The sequence below is a fragment of the Emydura macquarii genome, unplaced genomic scaffold (assembly GCF_026122565.2).
Source record: "Emydura macquarii macquarii isolate MOO-44397 ecotype Brisbane River unplaced genomic scaffold, CSIRO-AGI_Emac_v2 contig_450, whole genome shotgun sequence".
Lineage (NCBI taxonomy): Eukaryota > Metazoa > Chordata > Testudines > Chelidae > Emydura > Emydura macquarii.
The window spans coordinates 15,495,925-15,517,456 of record NW_027130587.1 but is presented as its reverse complement, the minus strand read 5'-3'; the positions used below and the strand labels follow the sequence as shown (position 1 = coordinate 15,517,456).

General features: G+C 37.7%; 1 protein-coding gene across 4 annotated transcripts in view; it reads left to right on the top strand.

Annotated features, from left to right (window-relative positions):
• The window catches only part of USP32 (ubiquitin specific peptidase 32), a 126,120-nt gene that overhangs the window by 76,490 nt on the left and 28,098 nt on the right, over nucleotides 1-21,532 (top strand). The window contains exons 7-18 of one of the 4 annotated variants that reach the window (XM_067538131.1): nucleotides 498-605; nucleotides 1,469-1,584; nucleotides 2,002-2,064; nucleotides 4,100-4,183; nucleotides 7,971-8,032; nucleotides 8,171-8,273; nucleotides 11,351-11,396; nucleotides 12,688-12,863; nucleotides 13,701-13,841; nucleotides 17,595-17,712; nucleotides 19,544-19,654; nucleotides 20,227-20,381. In XM_067538131.1, coding sequence (XP_067394232.1) covers nucleotides 498-605; nucleotides 1,469-1,584; nucleotides 2,002-2,064; nucleotides 4,100-4,183; nucleotides 7,971-8,032; nucleotides 8,171-8,273; nucleotides 11,351-11,396; nucleotides 12,688-12,863; nucleotides 13,701-13,841; nucleotides 17,595-17,712; nucleotides 19,544-19,654; nucleotides 20,227-20,381 — 1,283 coding nt within the window. Of the gene's footprint in view, nucleotides 1-497; nucleotides 606-1,468; nucleotides 1,585-2,001; nucleotides 2,065-4,099; nucleotides 4,184-7,970; nucleotides 8,033-8,170; nucleotides 8,274-11,350; nucleotides 11,544-12,687; nucleotides 12,864-13,700; nucleotides 13,842-17,594; nucleotides 17,755-19,543; nucleotides 19,655-20,226; nucleotides 20,382-21,532 lie in introns of all 4 variants that reach the window. The other 3 variants (XM_067538128.1, XM_067538130.1, XM_067538129.1) reach the window with 3 other exon arrangements.

The following is a 21,532-nucleotide window of genomic DNA, read 5'->3' as shown; positions in this document are numbered from 1 at the left end:
CCTAATTCCCATGAAAATCAGTGGGAGTTAGGCACCAAGGCATTTTTGAAAATCCCAGTAGGTGCCTATCTGCATCTTGAAGTGCCTAAATTCCTTTACAAATCTGGCCCGTTAGCACTTTTTTGAAAAATTTACTCTTGACAATCCTGGTAACTAAAGTTATCCCCCAAAGACACAAAAGTCTTATGTAAATCATTAAACATTAGGAAAGTGCATGGTCTAAGAATGAGACAGTTGACCAGGAATTCCTGAGGTTTTTGTATTCCTGGCTCTGTCTAGCCATGGGTAAGTCACTTAACATGCTTTTTTTGATTTTCCCATCTATAAAATGGGCATAATAAAGCTTAAGTATTTGCCTGACAGGTGATGAGGATTAATTACCGTAACTAATGTTTGTACCTTGCTTTGAAGATGTAAAGCATTATGTAAGTGCTAAATATTGTTTGTGAGTTTGTTTGATCAGACTCAGTGTGTGGTGATGCTTCTGTGGTTTATAGGTTTGTTTAATGCCTTTGATGAAAATCGTGACAATCACATAGACTTTAAGGAAATCTCTTGTGGGCTGTCAGCATGTTGCAGGGGACCTTTGGCAGAAAGGCAAAAATGTGAGTGTGCAAAATATTGCCCATTAAACTTCTAATGAAATCTGTTCAGTTTTATCAGTTACATTTATTTGATTTTCATATTTTTAGATCTGTATTTGAGAAGGCGTAGAGGAAAAAACCTAGAAATTAAATTGAATTAAGTTTAAAGATGAAGTCTTTATTTTATTAAAAATGACAGAGTTATTAATTCATTGTGTTCTTGTGAGTTATTCCATGATTTCATTCCAGCTATAAACCTCTTTAGAAAAAACTTTTTTAAAGTTGGTATTCAGTAAGTTATTTTGGTAGTTTAATTTTGCTAATTATTCATACATACATGGTGCTAAAGTCTGCATCCCGTTATACAGAGAAAAATGGAAAATGTAAACATTTGGACTTCCTATGAGATTTGCAGTAAATTGTGCACATGCTAGTTTATTTTCTGTTGTAATTGGCATGAACCAGTTAGCTCCTACTGTCAGTCTTCTTCATCTGGCTCCTTGTGGGTTTGCTATATTTAATGATGTAGCTATGTGTAGTTAAAAAAATTATGACATCTATTTAGCTTTAAAATTACCATCTAGTTGGAAAACTACAGATTCTGAATACACACTTGTTCCATGCTCTGTTACATCAGATATCAAGGAATTGGGAGAATCTGAATTCAGTTTATCAAAGGAGGGGCTCCTCTTTTCCCACTACCACAAACTAGAAACCCCAGATTATATTGTGAAGCTTCAAAACTGTCAGTTAAGTCACATACTTGTGACTTTGCAGGGTTTTGTCCTGCAATAAAATTGATCAAGTGTAGTAGCCCTAATTAGAATCTAGTAGTCAGTTAGCTTTAACATGCAAAAATAATCCTTTTTTCCCTCCCCCCCCAGTTTGTTTTAAGGTTTTTGACGTTGACCGAGATGGAGTTTTGTCTCGCACTGAACTTAAAGAAATGGTAGATGCACTTTTAGAGGTCTGGAAAGATAACCGTACTGATAAGATACGTGTAAGTCATGTTTTACGTTACCTGCTGCTGTTTTCTATAGTGGCCTTTGAAGAATAGGAATCAATTTTAGGTTTCAAAGTATGAATGCTCTTTGGAGACAGATGTCACTAAAACATCCTCTTGAAATGTCTGAATTGAGGAAAGGGGGGATGGGTGCAGTTAGTCTTTTGTAATTTATCCCACACTGATTCTAAGAGCAGTAAAATTACAGTCTGTAATTTCTGCTGCTGCTTATGGTACAGAAAGATATTTAGGTATAAAAACTGGCTGACATGAAGAAACCAAATTGTAAATTATCCAGATACTTCATAAAAATCACTGAAAGTTAAATGTTTTCTCTTTTCCTCCTCTTGGCATGGGTAGTTCTGGAATAATGTACAGGCACTTAACACTGTATTTTCTAATTCGTTTCTCAAGGAATTGGACATGAACTTGTCTGAAATCATAGAAGACATTTTGGATACACATGACACCACAAAGGTGAGAACTTGCTGAACTTTCCTTTTCATTTTCAATAGATAACTTGGAAAAACTGATCTTTAACTATATTTTCATGTGCATGGGAAGGGTTCTGGTTGAATCCTAAAGGAGAGGAGCTGATTAGCTGTGATGAAAATGAAAGTACTTGACAAGTAGGTAATTCTCAAATATTTCAGCTTATTTAAAAGTAATACAGGATAAACTAAACTTACCACGTTTGGCTTCAATGCAGAGATGCATCAGTGGTGGGTTCTCTACCAAGCAAATATCAATTTTCCATTGAAACTTTCCACGTAAATCTATTTGAAAAAGACTATGTACTTATATTTTACAAACTGACGGCATATGAATTAGACTGTAACTTTAACAGATCACCCTTTTATTAATGATTTTTCTCTGCTGGTAAACAAAGTTGGCCTCTTGGATTGAAATGATTACTCTTCTTATAAGAGTAACAGTTAGCTAAATGGTTGTCCGCCAAAGAAGGACAACTGTATTTGTGATTGGTTCATGCTTCAAGAAGAAAGGTGGTTATGCTAAAATCAGATGTGCTCACATTTGACACGGCTCATTTTCTGCATCTACCTTTGTGCTTCAGAGCAAATTTTCCAAAGTGCTGCTCCAATGAACTTCAGCTGAAGTCAAGTGGGGGCTCTGGGTGTGAAACTTAACACTTTTGAAAATTAGGCTCAAATGTATACAATCAGCTGAAGTTAATCATCCTATGCCATTACTAGAATTTACATATGATTAGTACTGCTTTAATAAACCTAACTTTTCTTTTTTCTGTGTGAAAAAATTGACTCATACCCTTTGTGGTGTTTTGTTAAAAACCAACAAGTCATAAGATGAAAATCTAATGCATAATAAACCTGTGTGTTCACTGTGTCAGCAAGTATCTCATACAACGCACACACAATACATAAGCCAAGCAAATCTGTTATGCTCACCACTCCCAATATACAGACAGCTTCACCCAATGGCCAGTCAGGGTCCACTCGTCTGGGGTTGCCGGTGATGCCTCTGTATGTCATGGTTGTGCAGAGGCGTAAGAGTTCTAGCATCTTGATGTTGAACTGCAGACCAGCGATGGTTTCCAAAGAGCATTGTTTTCCATTTACGTTATATAGGTAAAACTAGCTCCTTTAAATTTACTAAATCTATCACATTATTCAACCCTAGGTAAAAAAATTTAACCAGTCATGTACTGGCACTTACGTTTTCTCCTCCCTGCTCACGTCTTTTTTCCATTTGATTTCTTATGCCCAAATTATAACTTATTTATGATCTTCTTTGTTTGTGCAGATGGTCAGCACAAATTTGCTAGTCAGAGCTTATTTTATCTATTTTACCCTTTACTGGGTCTTTCTGTATCCTCCCTAAACTTTTCAGCGTCTGGGTTTCTCTACTTTACAACCCTTGGTGTTATAACCCTTGTTAGGGGCATTCCTGAGATGGGGTGCTTTTCCCACAGAGGAGCATTTTCTTCCTAGCTTTAGTGGTGAAATCCCTGTTTTTTATGGAAGGCTGGTCATGGCTAGTTTATTATGGGGGTGAGTTAAGTCCCATGCTGATACATTATGAGGGTGAGTGAAGTCCCAGGCCTACTGTGTGACTTTGTATCTTGCAAAATGGCCATACTGACCATTCATCTGGATCCTTCAGTGCAGTTTTGGTCATGGCTGGAGAAAGCATGTTTATGATGGGTATTGGAACATGGGTATGGGATTATGTGTGGGATTAAAAATGGAACATAAATGTACGGGATTATGTTGCAGGAACAAAGATTGGTACCTTTGCATGGTTCGTTCTGTATATGTTCAGTGCTTGGACTGAAATCAGCTAAAACTGGTGTCTGGATTTAATTTCATAATCGTTATTCTCAGATGAAGTTTTATAGCAATAATGATGTATGCTAATCCTTTCCCAGACACTGATTTTTCACGTCTTGTGTGATGGATTTCTGTACAGTTTACATAGAAATGAGGTAAAGTTGATAATGCTCATTATTTCCCCTCCCCTCTTTTTAACGTAGCTTGGACACCTCACTCTCGAAGACTATCAGATCTGGAGTGTGAAGAGTGCTCTTGCCAATGAATTTTTAAATCTACTTTTTCAGGTACATTTAGTGCAAATTTACACCTTAACAAATATGGTAATTAACTCATCAGCTTTTCTTTTGCAGTCACAAAGGGCAGCATCAGCGTTTGTGTCAACGCACATACAATTTTGTCTATTCGAATAAAGTGTGTTTTTTGTACGAGTGCATTACCGTGACTGAATGATGCTGTACTTGGTTATTATTCACTTAAGTGTACTGAGGTGCCTAAAGCACGAGCTGTTAAAAATGGAGTGTGCAGTACATAAATGGAAAGAAATTTAAAGTGTAACAGTAATTACGTTCCCCATTAGAAATAGTGGTGTTCCAAATCTTCCCTAAAAGTGACACAGGAAATGAGACAAGCTGCTGCTGCAGCTTGCAGTCATTTTTTGTACGTGTTCTGTAGACTGTCTAAAGAGCCTTTATTAATGTCTGTGTATTAACAGCGCATGGAAGGCGGTGATATCACATCCCTTTCACAGTGCACGTAAGCCTGGAATTCAGAAGCTATGGATCAAATATGTATTGAATTTCTAAAATCCAATTTGGGCCCAATTTCAAAAACTTAGTACAGCCACATTTCAAGGTTGGCTCATCTTGTGTAAGAGGTAAACCCCAAAGATTGTTTTCATCTTTGTCGTTTAGCTACCTGTTTTCCATTAAACTCTTTGTCCTGAGAGGTGGATAAAGTAGTAGGAATCTTCCCTAATGGAGCTCTGAGTATTTGCCCTTATTTAACTCCCTGTAAGTCTCCATGTAGCCACCATTTTTCCAGGTGAAAAAAACTTGTATGAGGTTCCATTCTGAATTGTATCAGCTATACAGTCTGAGCTGAACAGATTCCTTCCCAACTGGGCTGTGTGTGTGTGGGCCGTTATCATGGGTGCAGCAAAGAAAAAGATAAGAGTTCAGATCCCACCCAAGCTGTAAACTACTGAGCCAGCCCTTTCTTCAAAATCTCTTATGTATATACATTCTAAGGTAACTTTAAATCTTATTGTGATGATACTTCTGCAAAATGTTTGGAGGTGTGGGAGTGGCAGTCTCCACGTTTGGAAGCCATCAAACGTCTTCATTGGTAAAAATAATTAAATTAAAGAAGGTTGTTTTCTAAATAAATGTTTTAGAATTAGCTTTAGTACATTTTGGCACTTTCTTACATTGTAATCGCCTCAGGATAAGATGTCTTTATTTTTGTGGCCTGAATAGCACTAACCCAGTCAATGCTTAACTAATAACCAATATCTAATAAATATATGTGTACATCAGAGCTAAAATGAATAGCTATTGGCAATGTAAGTGTTTTCCAGTGATGGGTTAGGTTTTTTTGTTCTTCAGTAAGTGTTAGAACTCTCATTATCATGATATTTTTCATTTAATTTTCGTGCCTCCTCATGTTCTCTTCATGAATCCACTATAGGTAGGACCCCCAAGCTCTTACTATCAGCCCAGCATGCTCACTGCACAGGATATTAGACTAGAGACCAGGCACTAATTCTGCCATTGATGAATCTGTGCAGTCACTTAACTTCTCTGCCTTAGTTTCCCCATCTGTAAAATGGTGATGATGCTTATCAGCCTTAGAAAAGACCTTGGACTGTACAGATGAAGAGTGCTATAGAAGTGTGAAGTATTTGTTGTTTATTTAGACTTGATTACTTTAAATCAAAACTTTCAAAAAATTGGCTTGATAATAGCGGAGGTAGCTTATTTTGAAGAGGCTGATGCTAGTACTCTAGCATTAGCTTAAAAAGAAACTAACATCAGCCCCAGCTGTGTTATAGTTGTTGGGAAATCTGTCTCTTCCCAGCAGCTAATGACCTTTCTTTTATTCAGAATATTAGAATACCGGCTCTTACACTGCAATATCAATTTAAATCAGTTGCTCCACCAATCATTAGATATTTCCAGCTGAGATTCAAATTGATACCCTCAAAAGATACAAGAAAAGAGGTAGTAAAACATGTAATGAGGAGCAACCAATCTGGAAACTGACTCAAAGACCAAACAGTTTATCAGGGGAGGACCCACCCCTTCCCCCATTCTGGGGAAAGTAGGACCCAAGTAGTGCCTCTCTCCCCATGTGGTGTTGGGGAGCAGTTGCAGAGAGGATCAAACCTAGAAGAGCAGATGCAGAAGCAGCCAAATCAGGGATTGCTGCACTGGGGGGGAATGGGATAAAATGGAGCCCAGCTGGAGCCATCCCCCCCAGCACAGCCATGTATGCAGAACTGGGCAGGGGGAGCCCTCCATCTGGGAAAACGAACACCCAGGTCCCTCTCTTGGCCAGGTGGCCTTTGTGTGTGTGTGTGTGTGGGGGGGGGGGGGGGGGACTGACTGCAGAAGAACTAGCCAGAGGTCCTAGCCTATAAGAGCAGCTGCAGAAGCAGCTGAAGCAGAGACCTGTGGTCATTTAGAGAATTTTCTATTGGACTTTCTGTGCCCTGTTCTGATCGACTGTTTGCTCCAACCTTCTACCTCACTCGGTCTCCACCTTTTCTCCTGCCCTGCACTCCACTTCCCTTCAATGCCTTCTCTCCCTTCATTTTTCTTTCCACTTTAGCTTATCCCTACCAAACAAATTCAACCCAGAAACAATTATATTGGAACTAACGTGAAGTTTCACGTTGTTCATTCTGCTTGTGAGTTCTACCACAATTATTTCATGTGAAATACATTATTCATCTAAAATGAATTTTGGCAGTACCATATTGGTATTGAAACGGAGTAACTTTCTCTCTGATTCCTTTCTCTTTCCTCCCTCATAACATGGGGGCCAGGATTCTTCCGTTGAGCAATCTAATTAGCAGATGCTAAAACTCTGCAGGAAGATGCTGTAATATAAATGTAATGTAAAAAAAATGCAGCTAGCGTGCTCTGCGGAAGGTAATCAGGGAGATAGGACTGACTTGTATGGGAGAGAGCTATAGGAATATAGATGCTTCTGCAGGGGAACTTTAGGTAGAAAGCTTACCTAAGGCTTACATTTTTGTTGTGGCCAGCTAAGCCTGATACTAGTAGTGGGATAAAGTGCAGATAGTGTGAACTTTCCTCAGAGCAGGATGGCCGCTCCACCTGCATACACCCGTTTCCCGTTTCTTATTTTATATGAGAAGCAGCATAGTCTAGGTCCCTGTCTACTCACTGGGCTGGGAATTGGGAGGCATGGGTTATAATTCTGGCTCTGTCACGGAATGGCTTTGGGCAAGTCCTCAGTTTCTCCATCTGCAAAATAGAGAATGATACTTGCCCTTCTTTCTAAAGCACTTTCAGATCAACAGAGGAAAAGACCTATAAAAGCGCTAAGCTAAATACTATATTGCTGCAGTACAGCTGTCTTCTTTTCCTTTGTCAGGAGTTGGGTCAGTTTCATTTATTAAAATTAGTTACAGTTTAGGGATAAATGTATGGTATTTGGTGACTGGAACCTCAGTGTTTTTCTTTGTGTAGACAGCAACGTCAGGAGAAAGAACTTTTTCAATCTTTTCTTTTAGTTCACCCTTCCTTTTCCTTTCATCCTTGGGCATCCATGTTGGGGCTTACCTTTGGCTAAATAGTACAAACAGGATCCTATGAGTGCGAGAGTTGCATATGTGACTTTTAGTGACTTGCTTGGCTAAAACCACATAAAAAATATACGTGGCTCTGAATCTTGTATTTAATTTGAAATCATCTATCACCATCCAAATGCTGTTTCTGAAAAATGTCTGTGTAAACGATGGATGCCCTTATTACTTTTTACCTACTCTCATTCAAAGTCTTATATCCTTTATGGTAAGATTGGCCTTCCTTTCTTTCTCTGTAGGTGTGTCATATTGTTTTGGGTTTAAGACCAGCTACTCCAGAAGAGGAAGGACAAATTATTAGGTATACTTTTTATTGAAAAAACTGTTTTTATAGGTTTCTATGTTAATCACCATTTTAGTACTTGGCTTTTTTTTGTTGTAACTGACGTGTCTCAAGTAATGCCTTTGATCGTATTATTTTCTTAATTCTTATATGTAGAGGTTGGTTAGAACGAGAAAGCAGATATGGTCTCCAGCCAGGGCACAACTGGTTTCTCATCGCAGTGCAATGGTGGCAGCAATGGAAAGAATATGTCAAATATGTAAGTTTGGCTGTAGTTCATGTTAACACAATGAGGTTTCAACATTTTGATGTTCCGTTTGTGCATGTGCTGATAAAGCAGGCAAGGAAGAGCAAATGATTGCTTAATCAATAAACCAATAAGTAAATAAAAAAGAATGCTAGAAATTAAATATCCCTCATCCATTAGAGGAAACAAATTGATTTAGAGAATCACTGTTGCATACCAAACTTTTCACTAAGATCCCATTAGGCTGTCATACTTATTCTGCATTTTCTTTCCCATCATTGCTGCTTTTTAAGATAGTTGTCAAATAAGAATCCTTTTGCCAATACACAAACCTCCTTGTTCCATCTGATTTATTTGGTAATATCACAACCCGTTTGGCTTTTGACAACTATTTATAACAATGGATGTTATTTTTCGTGTCACAAATAATATATTGGGCCTTTTCTCAAAGAATTGAGGGAGAGTTTTATTAAATACAAATATCCTGATAAGTAGCAATGATGGAAAAGGAGAAGTACATGATGGTTTTTAAAAAAAAAAAAAGTACGTTACCAAAACCTCATCAAAGTGAATTTAAGTGAGGCAATGTTCCTTGAAGACTTTACCGTAAAAGCATACAAATGAGAGCATTGCCGGCTTGATACACGTGTGGGGGGAAAAAATGTATTTAAGACTTGCTTGAGACTGGAATAAAAATAATTAGCAATTCACTCAACCACAAATGGAGAAAAATAAGTGAAACAAGTTGTTCCTTAGAAGAGGATGTATATTAATAGTTAGAAGATGATGTTTTATAAATAAAAATGTGACTTGCATTATAACTGCAAATAGACAGACAGTCCAAAGATTAGAAAGTGTGCACTGTTAATTAGTGATTTAATTACAGTTGTTGTTCATACACAATGAGTTGGACAAATGCCGGTTTAATGGACATTTTAGCTTGCTTGCCATGTTGAGTAATTTGATCCTTGTTATAGTGTGATTACTCAGAGGTATATAGGGTTTCATACCTAATACCTTGCTTAACTTCTCTATACAACATAGTGGCTTCCAGGCATCTGTATTTTGTCACCATGTAAAGAAAATACTCGAGCTACATAGGGCTCTTGGATACATACATGAGGATTATGTCATGGGTACTGTTGTTCTGTTAGGTTTGAACATATTACTGTTTTTATGCTCATTTAACTTTATTGGATGATTTGCCATAAAACAAGCCAGAAATTGGCAATATCAGCACATCTTATTCAGATGCAACTTTAAATAGATCTCCTCTTTTTTCACTGTTGGAATAGGGTCCACTGCTTAGATTTTCTTTTTGTTGTGAATGTAAGGTCATTCCATGGCCCTCTTAAGCTCTGATTGTTTCTCATTCCTTCTTCTGCTTTCTAACCTCTGGAGATTTCCTCTTGTGGCTATTATTGTTCTAAACTGGATGGGACTCTTTCCAAATCTTGTCAATACTTTTTCCTTAAGTGGGTAGATGTGTTGCTTTTGGATGACATGAGGTTTGCCTTCCCCTTGCTTCAAGGGTGAGCCAGATTGCCTTTTCAGTGCTTTTTCTCTAAGAATGAGACAAGGAATCCAGCCTTTGTGTCCTGCTGGCACTGGAAAGATTTATAGCTGGGCCACCGGGCATGGCAGTTCTCTTATATTAACACAAAGGCTTTTGCTAGTGCTTGATGTTGAAAATTTTAGTGAAGCAGCATTTTGTAATATCTGTTGTTTTAGTTTCTGCCTAGCTCTAATGCATACTAATGAACTAAGTTAAATTTTCCTGAGAATTTTCTTTAGCTGTCTAGGCTAGTAGCAGTGCATTTTGTAGTGGGGCTGAAGCAGAGTGAACTTCAGATTTTGAAATTGCTACTGAGATTTAAAGTTAAGTCCATATTTTTGTCTAGTAAAATATTGCTCTTTACCACAGAGTAGAGAAGTTATACTGAAAGAAAATTTAACATACATTTAAACAATTCCATTTGAAGCCTTTTCAGAAATCTAATTGAAACTTAAAGTGATTTGTATTGAACAAGGTATCAGTCAAAATCTACAATTAAATTAGTGTAGGCTCAAAGTGCATCCATTATAGAGCCATAAAACTATGGACTTGTCCTAGTTTTCCATGGCTGCTAATCAAAACACTATACCATAGTAACCTACTTTTTTCCTATCAAATTTCTCCATGATGGTCTCAAAATAGTTCTAATTTGTTCCTTCATTGGTTGCTTTTTCCCAGCCTCTGGTGATACTAAAGTAAAGCTGAAATGATTAAAATCAGTACTGGACCTTCAAAACAGAAAATGTCTAAAGACCACAATGGTTAGGACACTCACCTGGGATGTGGATGAGCTTGGATTCAAACAGAGTAGGATCTTGAACCTAGGTTTCCCACATCCCAGGTCAGTATCCTAACTCCTGGGCTATGGTCTGTTCTTGGGTGGGTCTCTCCTTTTTTATGAAAAACTTTGAAAGGTTTGGTTTTATCCCAGTGTGGAACAGGAAAACGTATTCATCTCGAAAACTTTAAGAAGAAAATAATTTCCTGCCGAGCCCTAGATGTGAGGATAGTATGCATAACCCAGGCCATGCCTGGCTCGACCCAGTGGCCTTAGCTGTTCGCTTTCAGAAGCCCTACATTTATTCACAGACTTAATTGAAATAAGCTTTTCATTGCTGTTTAGACCTTTTAACAGTCTAAGGCCCCACCACCACCACTCCAATAGAGGCCACTTTTACAATCAATTATCAATGATAGATCTTAAACTGTTGATAATCAATAATTGTAGCTGGTTTAAAAACATGTGCCATTTCCAGGTTCTTAGACAGCGAAAAAGCAATCTTACCTGTTTTATAGTTTTCAATAATATGCACCAGTATAGTATATAAATACTTATTCCAGTGATTTGGATGGTGAGTAGCTCTGTTATCCTCATGCTGTGAATGGGAAAATCTTTTTATAAATACCTTTTTGAGATCCTTAAAAGTAATGTAGATACAAAGTATGGTGGTGTATTAACTCTGTACATGAGTGATTTTAAATATCCAGTTTTATGTTGGCCCTTAGATCATCTCTCTTTCTCTAACAATTTTAGGATGCTAACCCTGTTGTGATAGAACCTTCATCTGTCTTGAGTGGAGGTAAGAATTCACTCATAGCTGCTGCAACCCATACTTCAGAACAGGGAGAAGACAAAACAGGAGGTCTAAATTACTTCACTGTCACAGAAGAAAAGTTTTCAGATAATATTTCTACTGCATCAGAAGCCTCAGAGACTACTAGCAGCAGTAAGCATAAAATCTTGTTCCCATAGAGGTTTAATCTAGGATGGGTCTTGAGGGATCTGTATGTTACATGGGCTCCTCCCGACTAAAAGGTAGCAAGATTGAAGTTTAAAAAAAAAAAAGCTGCATATGCACAGTTGATGTGCATTCGCTCTCTGGTAGGTAAAAGAGGACAGGATTACGTAAATAACACATTTCTCCCTATATGCTATTAAGTATTCTCAACATTATTTTCACCATCATCATTCTATCATTTTTTCCCTTTCCCATAAAGTTCTATCTGTCATCACACAATGAAGGGAAAAGGAACAGAAAAAGACTCAGGAGCATTAAAAATATAAGACCATATGTCTTAATTTTAGGCCCTATAGGACCTGAAATAATTTAATTCACAAAAATTCCTGAAGCAATATCATAACAGTGTGACTCCCAGCTAAAGTAAAAATCCCCAGAGTTATAGTTAGTTTGTCGAGCTTGGAGACCGATATTTTTTCTTGCAAGCTAACTGAATCTTGTCTGGCATTTAAGAATAGGATGGCTACATATACTGTATTCTCTGGACCAGAACAAGCTGTCTTTTCTCCTCATGCTGGAGCCACCCACAGCTGTAGGTTTCACAGTTAATGAAGCTAACTTATTCCTTGTGATTGTGAGTTCAGAAGCCAGGCCTCATAATGCTCATATTGCATTATTCAGCCAATAGGTGGTTCTGTATGAATATAGGCATTTGCCTTGTCTGGGACCAAGAATGTAACAGTATCACTGTGCACGTCTCCATCCCTCTTACTCTTTATGCATAGGGGTAAATTGTGAAATATAGAAATCAGTTTCCATGTATACACACAGGAAGCAGCATACCTGACCTGCTGGCTACTGTGTCTAGAAACTGGTATTTGTATGTGCAAATAACAGTTTGGGCGTACAGTTACCCTACAGTCAAGTCCCTATTTTCCTGATATAGATGCATGTTTTGTGCTCTGTTACAGGATTCATTTCTATATCTTTGGTGTGACTTAAGCACAATTTGAGGGAAACTTTTCCCACAATCTTAACGTAGACATTTATCCTTATTTTCCAATTGATGTGCTCATGGTTATGGGATGTAACTTAAACTAAAATTGAGACACACTACTCATTTCTGCTACAGGTTTTCTTTACTCTAGCACTCCAGCAGCCGATATGTGTTTTGCCAGGCAGCATAACACTTCAGACAATAATAATCAGTGTTTGCTTGGATCCAGTGGAAATATATTACTACAACTTAATCCACAAAGACCAGGAGCTATTGATAACCAGCCACTAGTAACACAAGAACCAGTGAAGGTAAATGTGACTGATCTATGGACATTCAGGAAAATGTTTTATAAATCTTTATCCCAATTTTCTAGCTGTAAAAACTTAGTTTATTATTTAGATAATTAGGCAACAGGGCAAAACTAGCACTCAGCTATCACTTAATTTCTAGTTTAATCTTGCTTGGCACAATTTTGTTAGCCACAAAACTAAAAATTTAGTATTGTCTACCATTTGCAGTGACATAACCAGTGTTCTGACTCTTACTACAGAAATTATTTTGCTTTTTATTTAAAGGACCAATGTCAAGTAGTTTCCAGGAGGAAAAGCTACACCTGTGTTTATGTGGCTTTCCAAAATATAGTAAAACAGGTGGAAATGTTTTCATGAAAATAACATTTTAAAAATTATACTGAAAACACTTTTTCATTTAAACATTTCCCTGCAGCATTATCAACCCAGACATAACACTGTTGTACTTGTGCACGTGATTCAGGAAGTAATGTTGACTATAAATTGCAAATTAAACTGACCAGTCTAGTTTCACTGTTCAAGTGGAGTGAAATGCAAACCATAAACAGTATAAATGTTGAGACAAATAATAATAACCTGTATTGGTGATTGTAATGAAGAAATGGGGGAAAATAACAGGAATTTTATATTGTCCTTTTTAGAGAAGTCATAGTAAAAAATAAACATAAATGTTTCATTAAATACTTTCTTCCGATATGAAAAACCGGTGGTGGTTGCCACTTGCGAGCATATTTAAATAATTAAAACTTCTTGTAATATTCATGAGCTGAAATCTTTGCAGCTGTGGACTATTTTCTCCATTTAAGATCTGTCACCATTCTTTTTTGTTTAAAGGCTGCATCATTAACACTGGAAGGCGGACGATTAAAACGATCTCCACAGCTGACTGAAGGGAGAGATTATAAAATGGTACCAGAACCAGTATGGAGAGCCCTTTACCACTGGTATGGGGCAAACCTGGCATTACCTAGACCGGTAAGTAATAAAGATAGCCACTGTTTATTTGGGACAGATTCTAAAGTCATGTATGCTAACAATCCTTTCAGTGTTTAAACATCCACTAATTGATCTTCCCTTCTGGGGCAAGTCTCACAATGTTAAATTGTCTGAAGAAAGGTGGCAGAGTTAGGCTGAAGCTGTTATTTCCTCTACATTTTGTCTGCATTTCAACCTTGCTTACATCAGCCAATCTATGGTGGTTATTATCTTTCCATAAGTTATTTAAAGGGGATGTGAAATGGGAGACAGGTATAAACTGCTCTCACTCCAGAGGCTCCAGCTACCTCTCTACAGTGACCCATGTCTTCTACGTTTAGGTCTCCTGGGGATATTTTATGTGGCTGCAGCACCCAGAGAATCCTAATTGGAGTTAGGGGGCACCACTGTGCTAGGCACTGTAAAATGCATGGGAAGACATGGCCCCTGCCTTTAAAGGTATGTCTATACTGACGGCGGCAAAGTCACCGCCGTCAGATGGATCTTTCTGGATCAATTGAGTGGTCAGGGTAGACCTGCTCAATTGATCAGGAAATCGATGCAGTAAATCCACCCCCGCAAGTGGCATAGCGCTGTGTCGACGGGAACCGTGTCCCCGTCGGTGCAGTGCAGTGAAGACGGCGTGCAGGAGGGAAGCACAGCAGTCGACGGGAGTTACGCAAGCTACTCCAGTTGACTGCTGCCGAATTTCCAGGAAAGTGTAGACCAGGGCTAAGAGTTTGTAGTGCTCACTTCTCAGCAGATGCAATTGAGCCGTTCTTACCATATTTGCTATGTCACTGTTGACATAAGCCATACCCCTGATTTTTTGTTTTCATGAATGTTCACAGTATTATGCAACATGAAAATCTGGCAGTCAAATTTGATATGAAATGAAGAAAAACGAAGAATAAACCACCTATTTTTTTAACTAGGTCCTGCCCCAAAGAGCTACAATCTTGTGTGTGTTCCAGAGTCTGACTCTGAATCCTCACTGGAGCCATTAGGCCCTGGTGCAATATAAATAACTTTGCATTTTGAGCAGGTCCTATACTCAGCGTTCACTATTAGCTCTTATATTTCTTTTGTGCCATGTTAACGGCTAACATTGAAGAGTTGCTTTGTTCCATTTATGATTATTCTTACAGAAGAATAATTGCCTATTTCTTTTAAATTAACAACCACTAAAAATCTTACTTATCCTAATTCTCCCTCTTCCTAATGCAGAAACCCAATTATTCTTCCATCAAATCTGCTAGCATAGCCGTTTCTCAGCAAAGACTTGATGGGGGAGGGCTGTAGTGAGCTTTCTCATTACTTAGGCAGTTACCTTTACAAACAAACTGCAGTATGATTATTAAGAAGCATTATAAATAATTAAAATGCAAGATACTCTTTCTCCAGATGAAAACAGTGCCTTTTATGAATTGGTGTCATGATGAATCAGTGTTCATGGAATTCTTATTGCATATGTTCACTTACTAACTTGCAATACAAAGTTTGCTAATTAGCAATGGGTCTCTCACTCAGCAAGTTGCTCCTGTATCTGTTTTTTAAATGTTTCCCAAATGTAATCTTAAACCGAGGAGGAATTGAAGATGTGTTTGTAAACATCACTAGCATTTACTGTATTAAACATGGCAGTTTATAAACAATTAAATTCTGCCTAGTATCTTAAGGTAGCTTTTACTTTCAGATGTAGCATAGGGACTTAAGAAGGAAAGGGACCTCCTAGGTCCTCAAGTCCAGACTGCCTACAGTAGATAGAATTGAGTATAAGTGGATTATGCTGACATCTGTTGTGTTATCCTGCTAAGTACTTCTTAGCAATTGCTGCACAGCAAGAGTATTTCTGAAACAGAAGTGAATAATTTAATGGGGATATTAAAATATACAATTGTCTCACAAGACCTCTTTAGCTGTTGCTAAATATATATATATTACTTTAAATTTACTTTTAATGGGTCATACTGTTAGAGCTCTATTATGCAGTTTAACTATGGCATATCAAATGTATCAAAAACTGATTAAAGCAAGATCAAGAGAAATTAAGCTAGATTTATTAACTATTTGAAGAGATTTGAAATTTTCTTTAAATTCTGTTGAAATTGCAGATTCCTTATAGTGATCTTAGGTCTGTTCAGTTCTAGTCAAACATGGGTTATACGTCTGTAGATACAATTTAAGGGGTAGGTTTTCAAAGGCACCAACAACAGTTAAGCGCTCAACTGTCAGTGAAACTAAAGCTCAAAACATTGTAAAAGGCATTCTGTTGCTGTAGTTCCTCTTTTAGGAGACATAAATTAACCTCATGACCATGCAGTTAGAAGTCCCTTGGTGCTTTTTGCAAGAGCAGAGATGTGACCTTGTTTCCTGCCCAAATTCCAGCGTCCTGTGTAGTCCATATCTAAAAATCTCCCCTTCTACCTCTGTTGGATACAGCATTTGTCACTGCTTGGTTTCACCACAGAGATGGTGCATTTCACTGGTGGGTGTGACATGAATCCTGCACAGCCTTGGAGACTTAAAATGGCTCCTGTCTTACACAAAGATTTCTTTGAGAGGAACTCAGTATTATTCACCCTGCTGGTCAGCTATAATCTTATAATTCAAGGGCTGTTTGTATATAATGTACAGTTGATTTAGAAAACTTCAAAGCATAAATAATCCTCAGTATTTTAAATGTTTTGTATCTGACCAGATTTTTAAACTGTTTTCTTTCAAGATTCTTTTTAAATGCTCAGTGTTACAGCTGGTGAGAAGGATTGGTTGTAAGAGTTTATACAATTGTCTGTTGTGCTATGATAGTGGCTGTTATCTTACAGTGCAACCATACGGACTTCTGCTGTCCTCCTCACACGTTCTCCACGGAAACAAACACTTCTCATAGTTGGGAAACGGCTCTCAGCATTTTACACCCAACACAAACTAATCTACTTGAGCATTTCACTGCAATGTTAGAAGAGATGTCGATCACAATTTCAGGGCAACTGCATCTGTACTTGCCCCTGCATGGTCCCTGGAGGGCACCCACTTAAAGGTTTTCAGCTCCCAGTCATCATCTCTCTTGTGCAGAGTCCCTCATCTCACTCCCTCCTGTCTGGGTGTTCTTTAATACTGCACAGTTCCCTGCCTACTCTGTGTGATCCCCAGCAAGCCAGCCTTTTTAGAAGGCCAGCCTATGTGCTTTGCTCTCTCCAGAGGCTTGGGTCAGTGTATTGCCTGCAACTATAAGTTAACACACTGCTTCTAAGCAAGCACATTTATTCTTAAGGTGAAACCATGTTAACACAATAAAAGAACACATGCCAAAAAGCTTAGCAAAGGTCACCCTCCACTCTAACCTCAGGCTCCCTTGGTTAGATGTTCATAACTGTCTCATATTCAGAACCAGAACCAAGGCTGGCAGTTCGGTTGTTTCTTTATACTGCTTGGGACTTTGATCGCATCTGCAGGAAACAGGTGATCAGCAGACAGTGACCTACTCACTCTTCAGGGAGTGGCTGCCAACGGCTGGGTTTTTGCATAACCAGAAGTGGGAAATTTGCTTTAACCTCTCTCTAAGTGTTCCCTAGAACATTCACTGAACACTTACTGTCCCAAAAGTCCATTCTTGTCTGGGACTTTTTCAGTCTAATCCTTTGATCTCCCAGGCCTTAGATCACATGTGCCGCCCCCCAGAGAGGTTCATTTTAGACTTCCTAATGACTCAGCAGGGCAGTCTCTGAAATTTTCTTTAAATGTCTTCACTAGGTGATCAAAAACAGCAAAACAGGCTTCTCTGAGCTGGAGTTATTTCCTCGCTACCTGCTCTTTCTGAGACAGCAACCTGCCACTCGAACGCAGCAGTCCAACATCTGGGTGAATATGGGTATGATGAGCCTGAGAATGTTTCCTCAGCATTTACCTAGAGGTAACTTAAGAATGCAGCAAGAACACAACTGTGCAGTTTCTAAAAAGCGAGACCTAGGTCAATAGAAGCTTGCTGCCACTGTGTTTATACATCTTCTAATCGATTGTAAAGCAGAATGAGTGATTGGTAAAACTTTTTAAAGCGCTTTTCTCCAAGATCTTGTGCATGGAGGAGAGGCTAAGGGCATGTTCAGTTTTTAAGTGAGTTCATTTGCATAGTTATTAAAAAACACATTTCAGATTGGTGATGTGAGTGGGAAATGAGCAACTGAGGAAGACCATCTTATTTTCCTTGTCTCCAGTCTGTGTAGTTATAGAATATTTATATCAGAATTTATTTTAGGTAGTCCCCTAACATACAATACTACATGGTAATAAATCAGTGATGTTCATCCACTTCACGGTGTACTATGACTGGTTCAGCGTTAACCAGGTAATTAGTCTTTAACGCACAATATTTAATACTTCATAAGAAGTGAATCGGGCTAGTGAAATGTGAAGCCTTCTACTTGATACAATTTACAAACAAAGGCTACATTTGTGCAAGAGGATAAAAATACATATAAGTGAGATCATTAGAAAGTCTAGATTTTAGCTGACAATATTAACACACTATAATTGCAATCTCTATTCTCATTTTAAGGTCACACTGGTCCTGGACCCTAAGAGTAGCCTTTAGTTTCATACTATTTTACAGCTGTGGTTGAGAAGGCCTTATAGAGATCTGATTTTCAGTTATCAAGTTTGCAACATAATTGCATACCTTGCTCCTACAATTTGTATCTGTGCAAATCTCCAGTTTTGGCATGCACAGGAGATGCACACATTGAGATTTGTTTGCATATGTGTATTAATTTATGTACAGATGCAGGCAGAGCTGATCACTGGAAATCAGAACCTGAAAGTGCATTGACATTTGAGTCAGAGTCTATTTAAAACTCATGCAGATGCTCAATTTTTTTTTTCACTGCTTTGAAAAATTCTGTAAAATACGGTAATGTTGCAATTCCAAAGTTACTGTATAATTAGTGGCTGCCTGCTTGATCAAGTTGCGCTATAGAAACCGCCAAGTACCAAAAGACATTTTTCCTACTTAACCTAATATCATGGAAACTGCTTTGTTTGGTACCTAAACATTTCTCATTCAAATACATGGGTTCATCTGATATGCCAAATTTAATCTTGATTTGGAATTATTTTGCTCCGCACTAATTATTTCTTCAATCAAATATTAATCTGAGTTTTTTTAAATACGCTTTCTTGCTGTAATCTTACAACTAATCCTCTCATCTTTAATTTTGGAAAAATGCTTTTTTTGTGTTCTTTAAGAAATTATTGTCCTTTGCTTGGTATTTTAAGGTAAAACGGATGCTTTGCTGATTTATAAAATGATTGTGATTTAGTTTTGCTCTTCAGTGCCATAGCCTGTAATGTCATTCCATATCTTAATGCTGTTTTTTGGGGGGGTTTTTAAATCTTTTGACAACCAAACTGTAACTATGCTGCTCCTTTAGTTTACTTAAAGTAATACAGCTGTTCAGTCGGGGTTGTGACACAGATGTTTTTTCATGAATATGTTTCAAATGCATTGAAGGAACTAAAAAAGCCCCAGAAAAATAAGATGTCATCATGGTGGTCTCATTTTTCAAACCAGATATTTGCAAATACATGATCCAAAGATAAGCTAGATATATTGAATTCTGCATATACTAACATTTTTGACTTGACAAAGTCAATTAGTTTTGCAGACATATCTAAGTGAATGTTGAGAAACTATGTTGAATTCCTAGGCATCTTCAGAGAATGCATTATGCAGCTCTTGTGTGTGAGAGAGTTATCCTGTTCTGAAGCTGCCACACTGATTTCAACTTCACAGATCAACATTCATCTCCATAGAAGAGGTGCAGCAAAGTGGTGCTACTTCCCAGAAAAGAACAGTGAAACTGATTTTTCACCTTTTTCCTTTACCTATAACATGCTTTATAAGATTATATTTCATGAAAGGATTTTTTTAGTTTAACTAAAAAACAAAACAAACAAAACACTTACCTCTTGCCTTCCATATCTTGTCTTCTAAATTAAAAAATCACATCAGTTAAACTACTTCACGGTATGGTGGTAATTGTAGTATATTTTGTAAAAGTAATGAAGTCTTGCAAATGACAGCATCTCTAGAATGCTCTGCTGTTAAATATTTAGCAAGCAGGGAGGGAGAGATCGATGTTTATGGTAATTTTGGGTGGACGTTAGCAGCATTATACTGTTTGTTTTGTGTGGGAAGTTTCCCAAACTGCAATATGGCCCATATAAACACCATGACATGAGTAGCGCTCTGTACTCCTTTTTCACCAAATGCATTTATCTGAATGTATATATTGTAGAATAACCTTATTAAAGTCATCTGGCTATTACAGTATGTACAGATATGTGTGTTATGAACATCTTGGCCTTTTTCTTGTGATTGTGAACACAGGGAATGTACCTTCTCCCAGTGCGCCTTTAAAACGAGTGTTGGCTTATACAGGCTGCTTTAGTCGGATGCAAACTATTAAAGAGATACATGAATACCTGTCCCAGAGGCTACGTATAAAAGAGGAGGATATGCGGCTGTGGTTATACAATAGTGAGGTAACTTAACCTTTAAGGATTTTGTATAACGGCTCTGACTTCACTCTTCAGAAAACTGCTAAACACACATACAAATTCAGAGATGGGGGCGTATGTGGTAGCTACTTTTTATACACTCAGGTCTGAGAATTTGGGCCAGAATGTTTGTGACACTAAAGACTTTGATCCATCACCTGTATATTAGTTTTCATATGTGCTTCCAGCTATGAAATTGGAATCTTTGGACTTGATTGGTGAAGAATGTGGCCAATTTTTCTTTGTAAGACTTATGTTAATTTACATATATCCTGGTATTCTTTCTGATGTAATTATAACTCATCCCTCTTCTACTGAATTTTTAGAGCTAATTTGTAGTCTCATAGCACCCACTTTAAAGGAAAATTAAAAACTTTCTATTTCCGTCACGTGTTGACTGTTTTGTGTAGATTGTCTGATTGTTTGAATATATCAGCAGCCATCCAGGAAACATTCTTTCTTTACGTGTTGCATGTTAAATTATTTTAATATACAAATAATGCCCACAAGTGTAGGTAGTAAAGTGAAATCAGTATGTTGCAGAATGTTACCGTATTAGAATATGTCAGTGAAGAATTAAAATAGTTTTCGCAATGAGCAACATAGTTTGTCCTGATCTACAATGTCTGCAAATTTATTATAGCCATCATGTCAGTGTGAACTCAAATCTTAACAGCTATGTCCAAACATAATGAAATTTTGTAATGCAGAGAAGTTCAGAGTGGCTGTTTGCACTAGAACTATATCTCCCAAAATGGACCTACCATTACACACACTACAATTGCTTTTCTAGTAGATGTTGTTAAATATGAAGATGCTCATGTAGCTATATGTTTATGAGGAACAGAGGAAACCTTGACATTCACTGTAAAAAATGTTGTCCCAGGAAAGTAACAATTATTCCCTATGGTGGATATGGCATTTCTGCACTGATACTTATTATTCTGATTGGAGAGAACTATCTTCATTAGATTTTATGTAGTATTTGTCCATTAATTTAAAACTGTGGAATAGGCAGAAGGATAGAATAGCTTCTTTGGCTAAAAGTGACTGTTTGTCACTTGGTATCTCAAGTTAGTGTCTGGAAAAGGAATTATTTGGGGGCTTATTGCCTAAATTGCCTGTTGCCACATTTC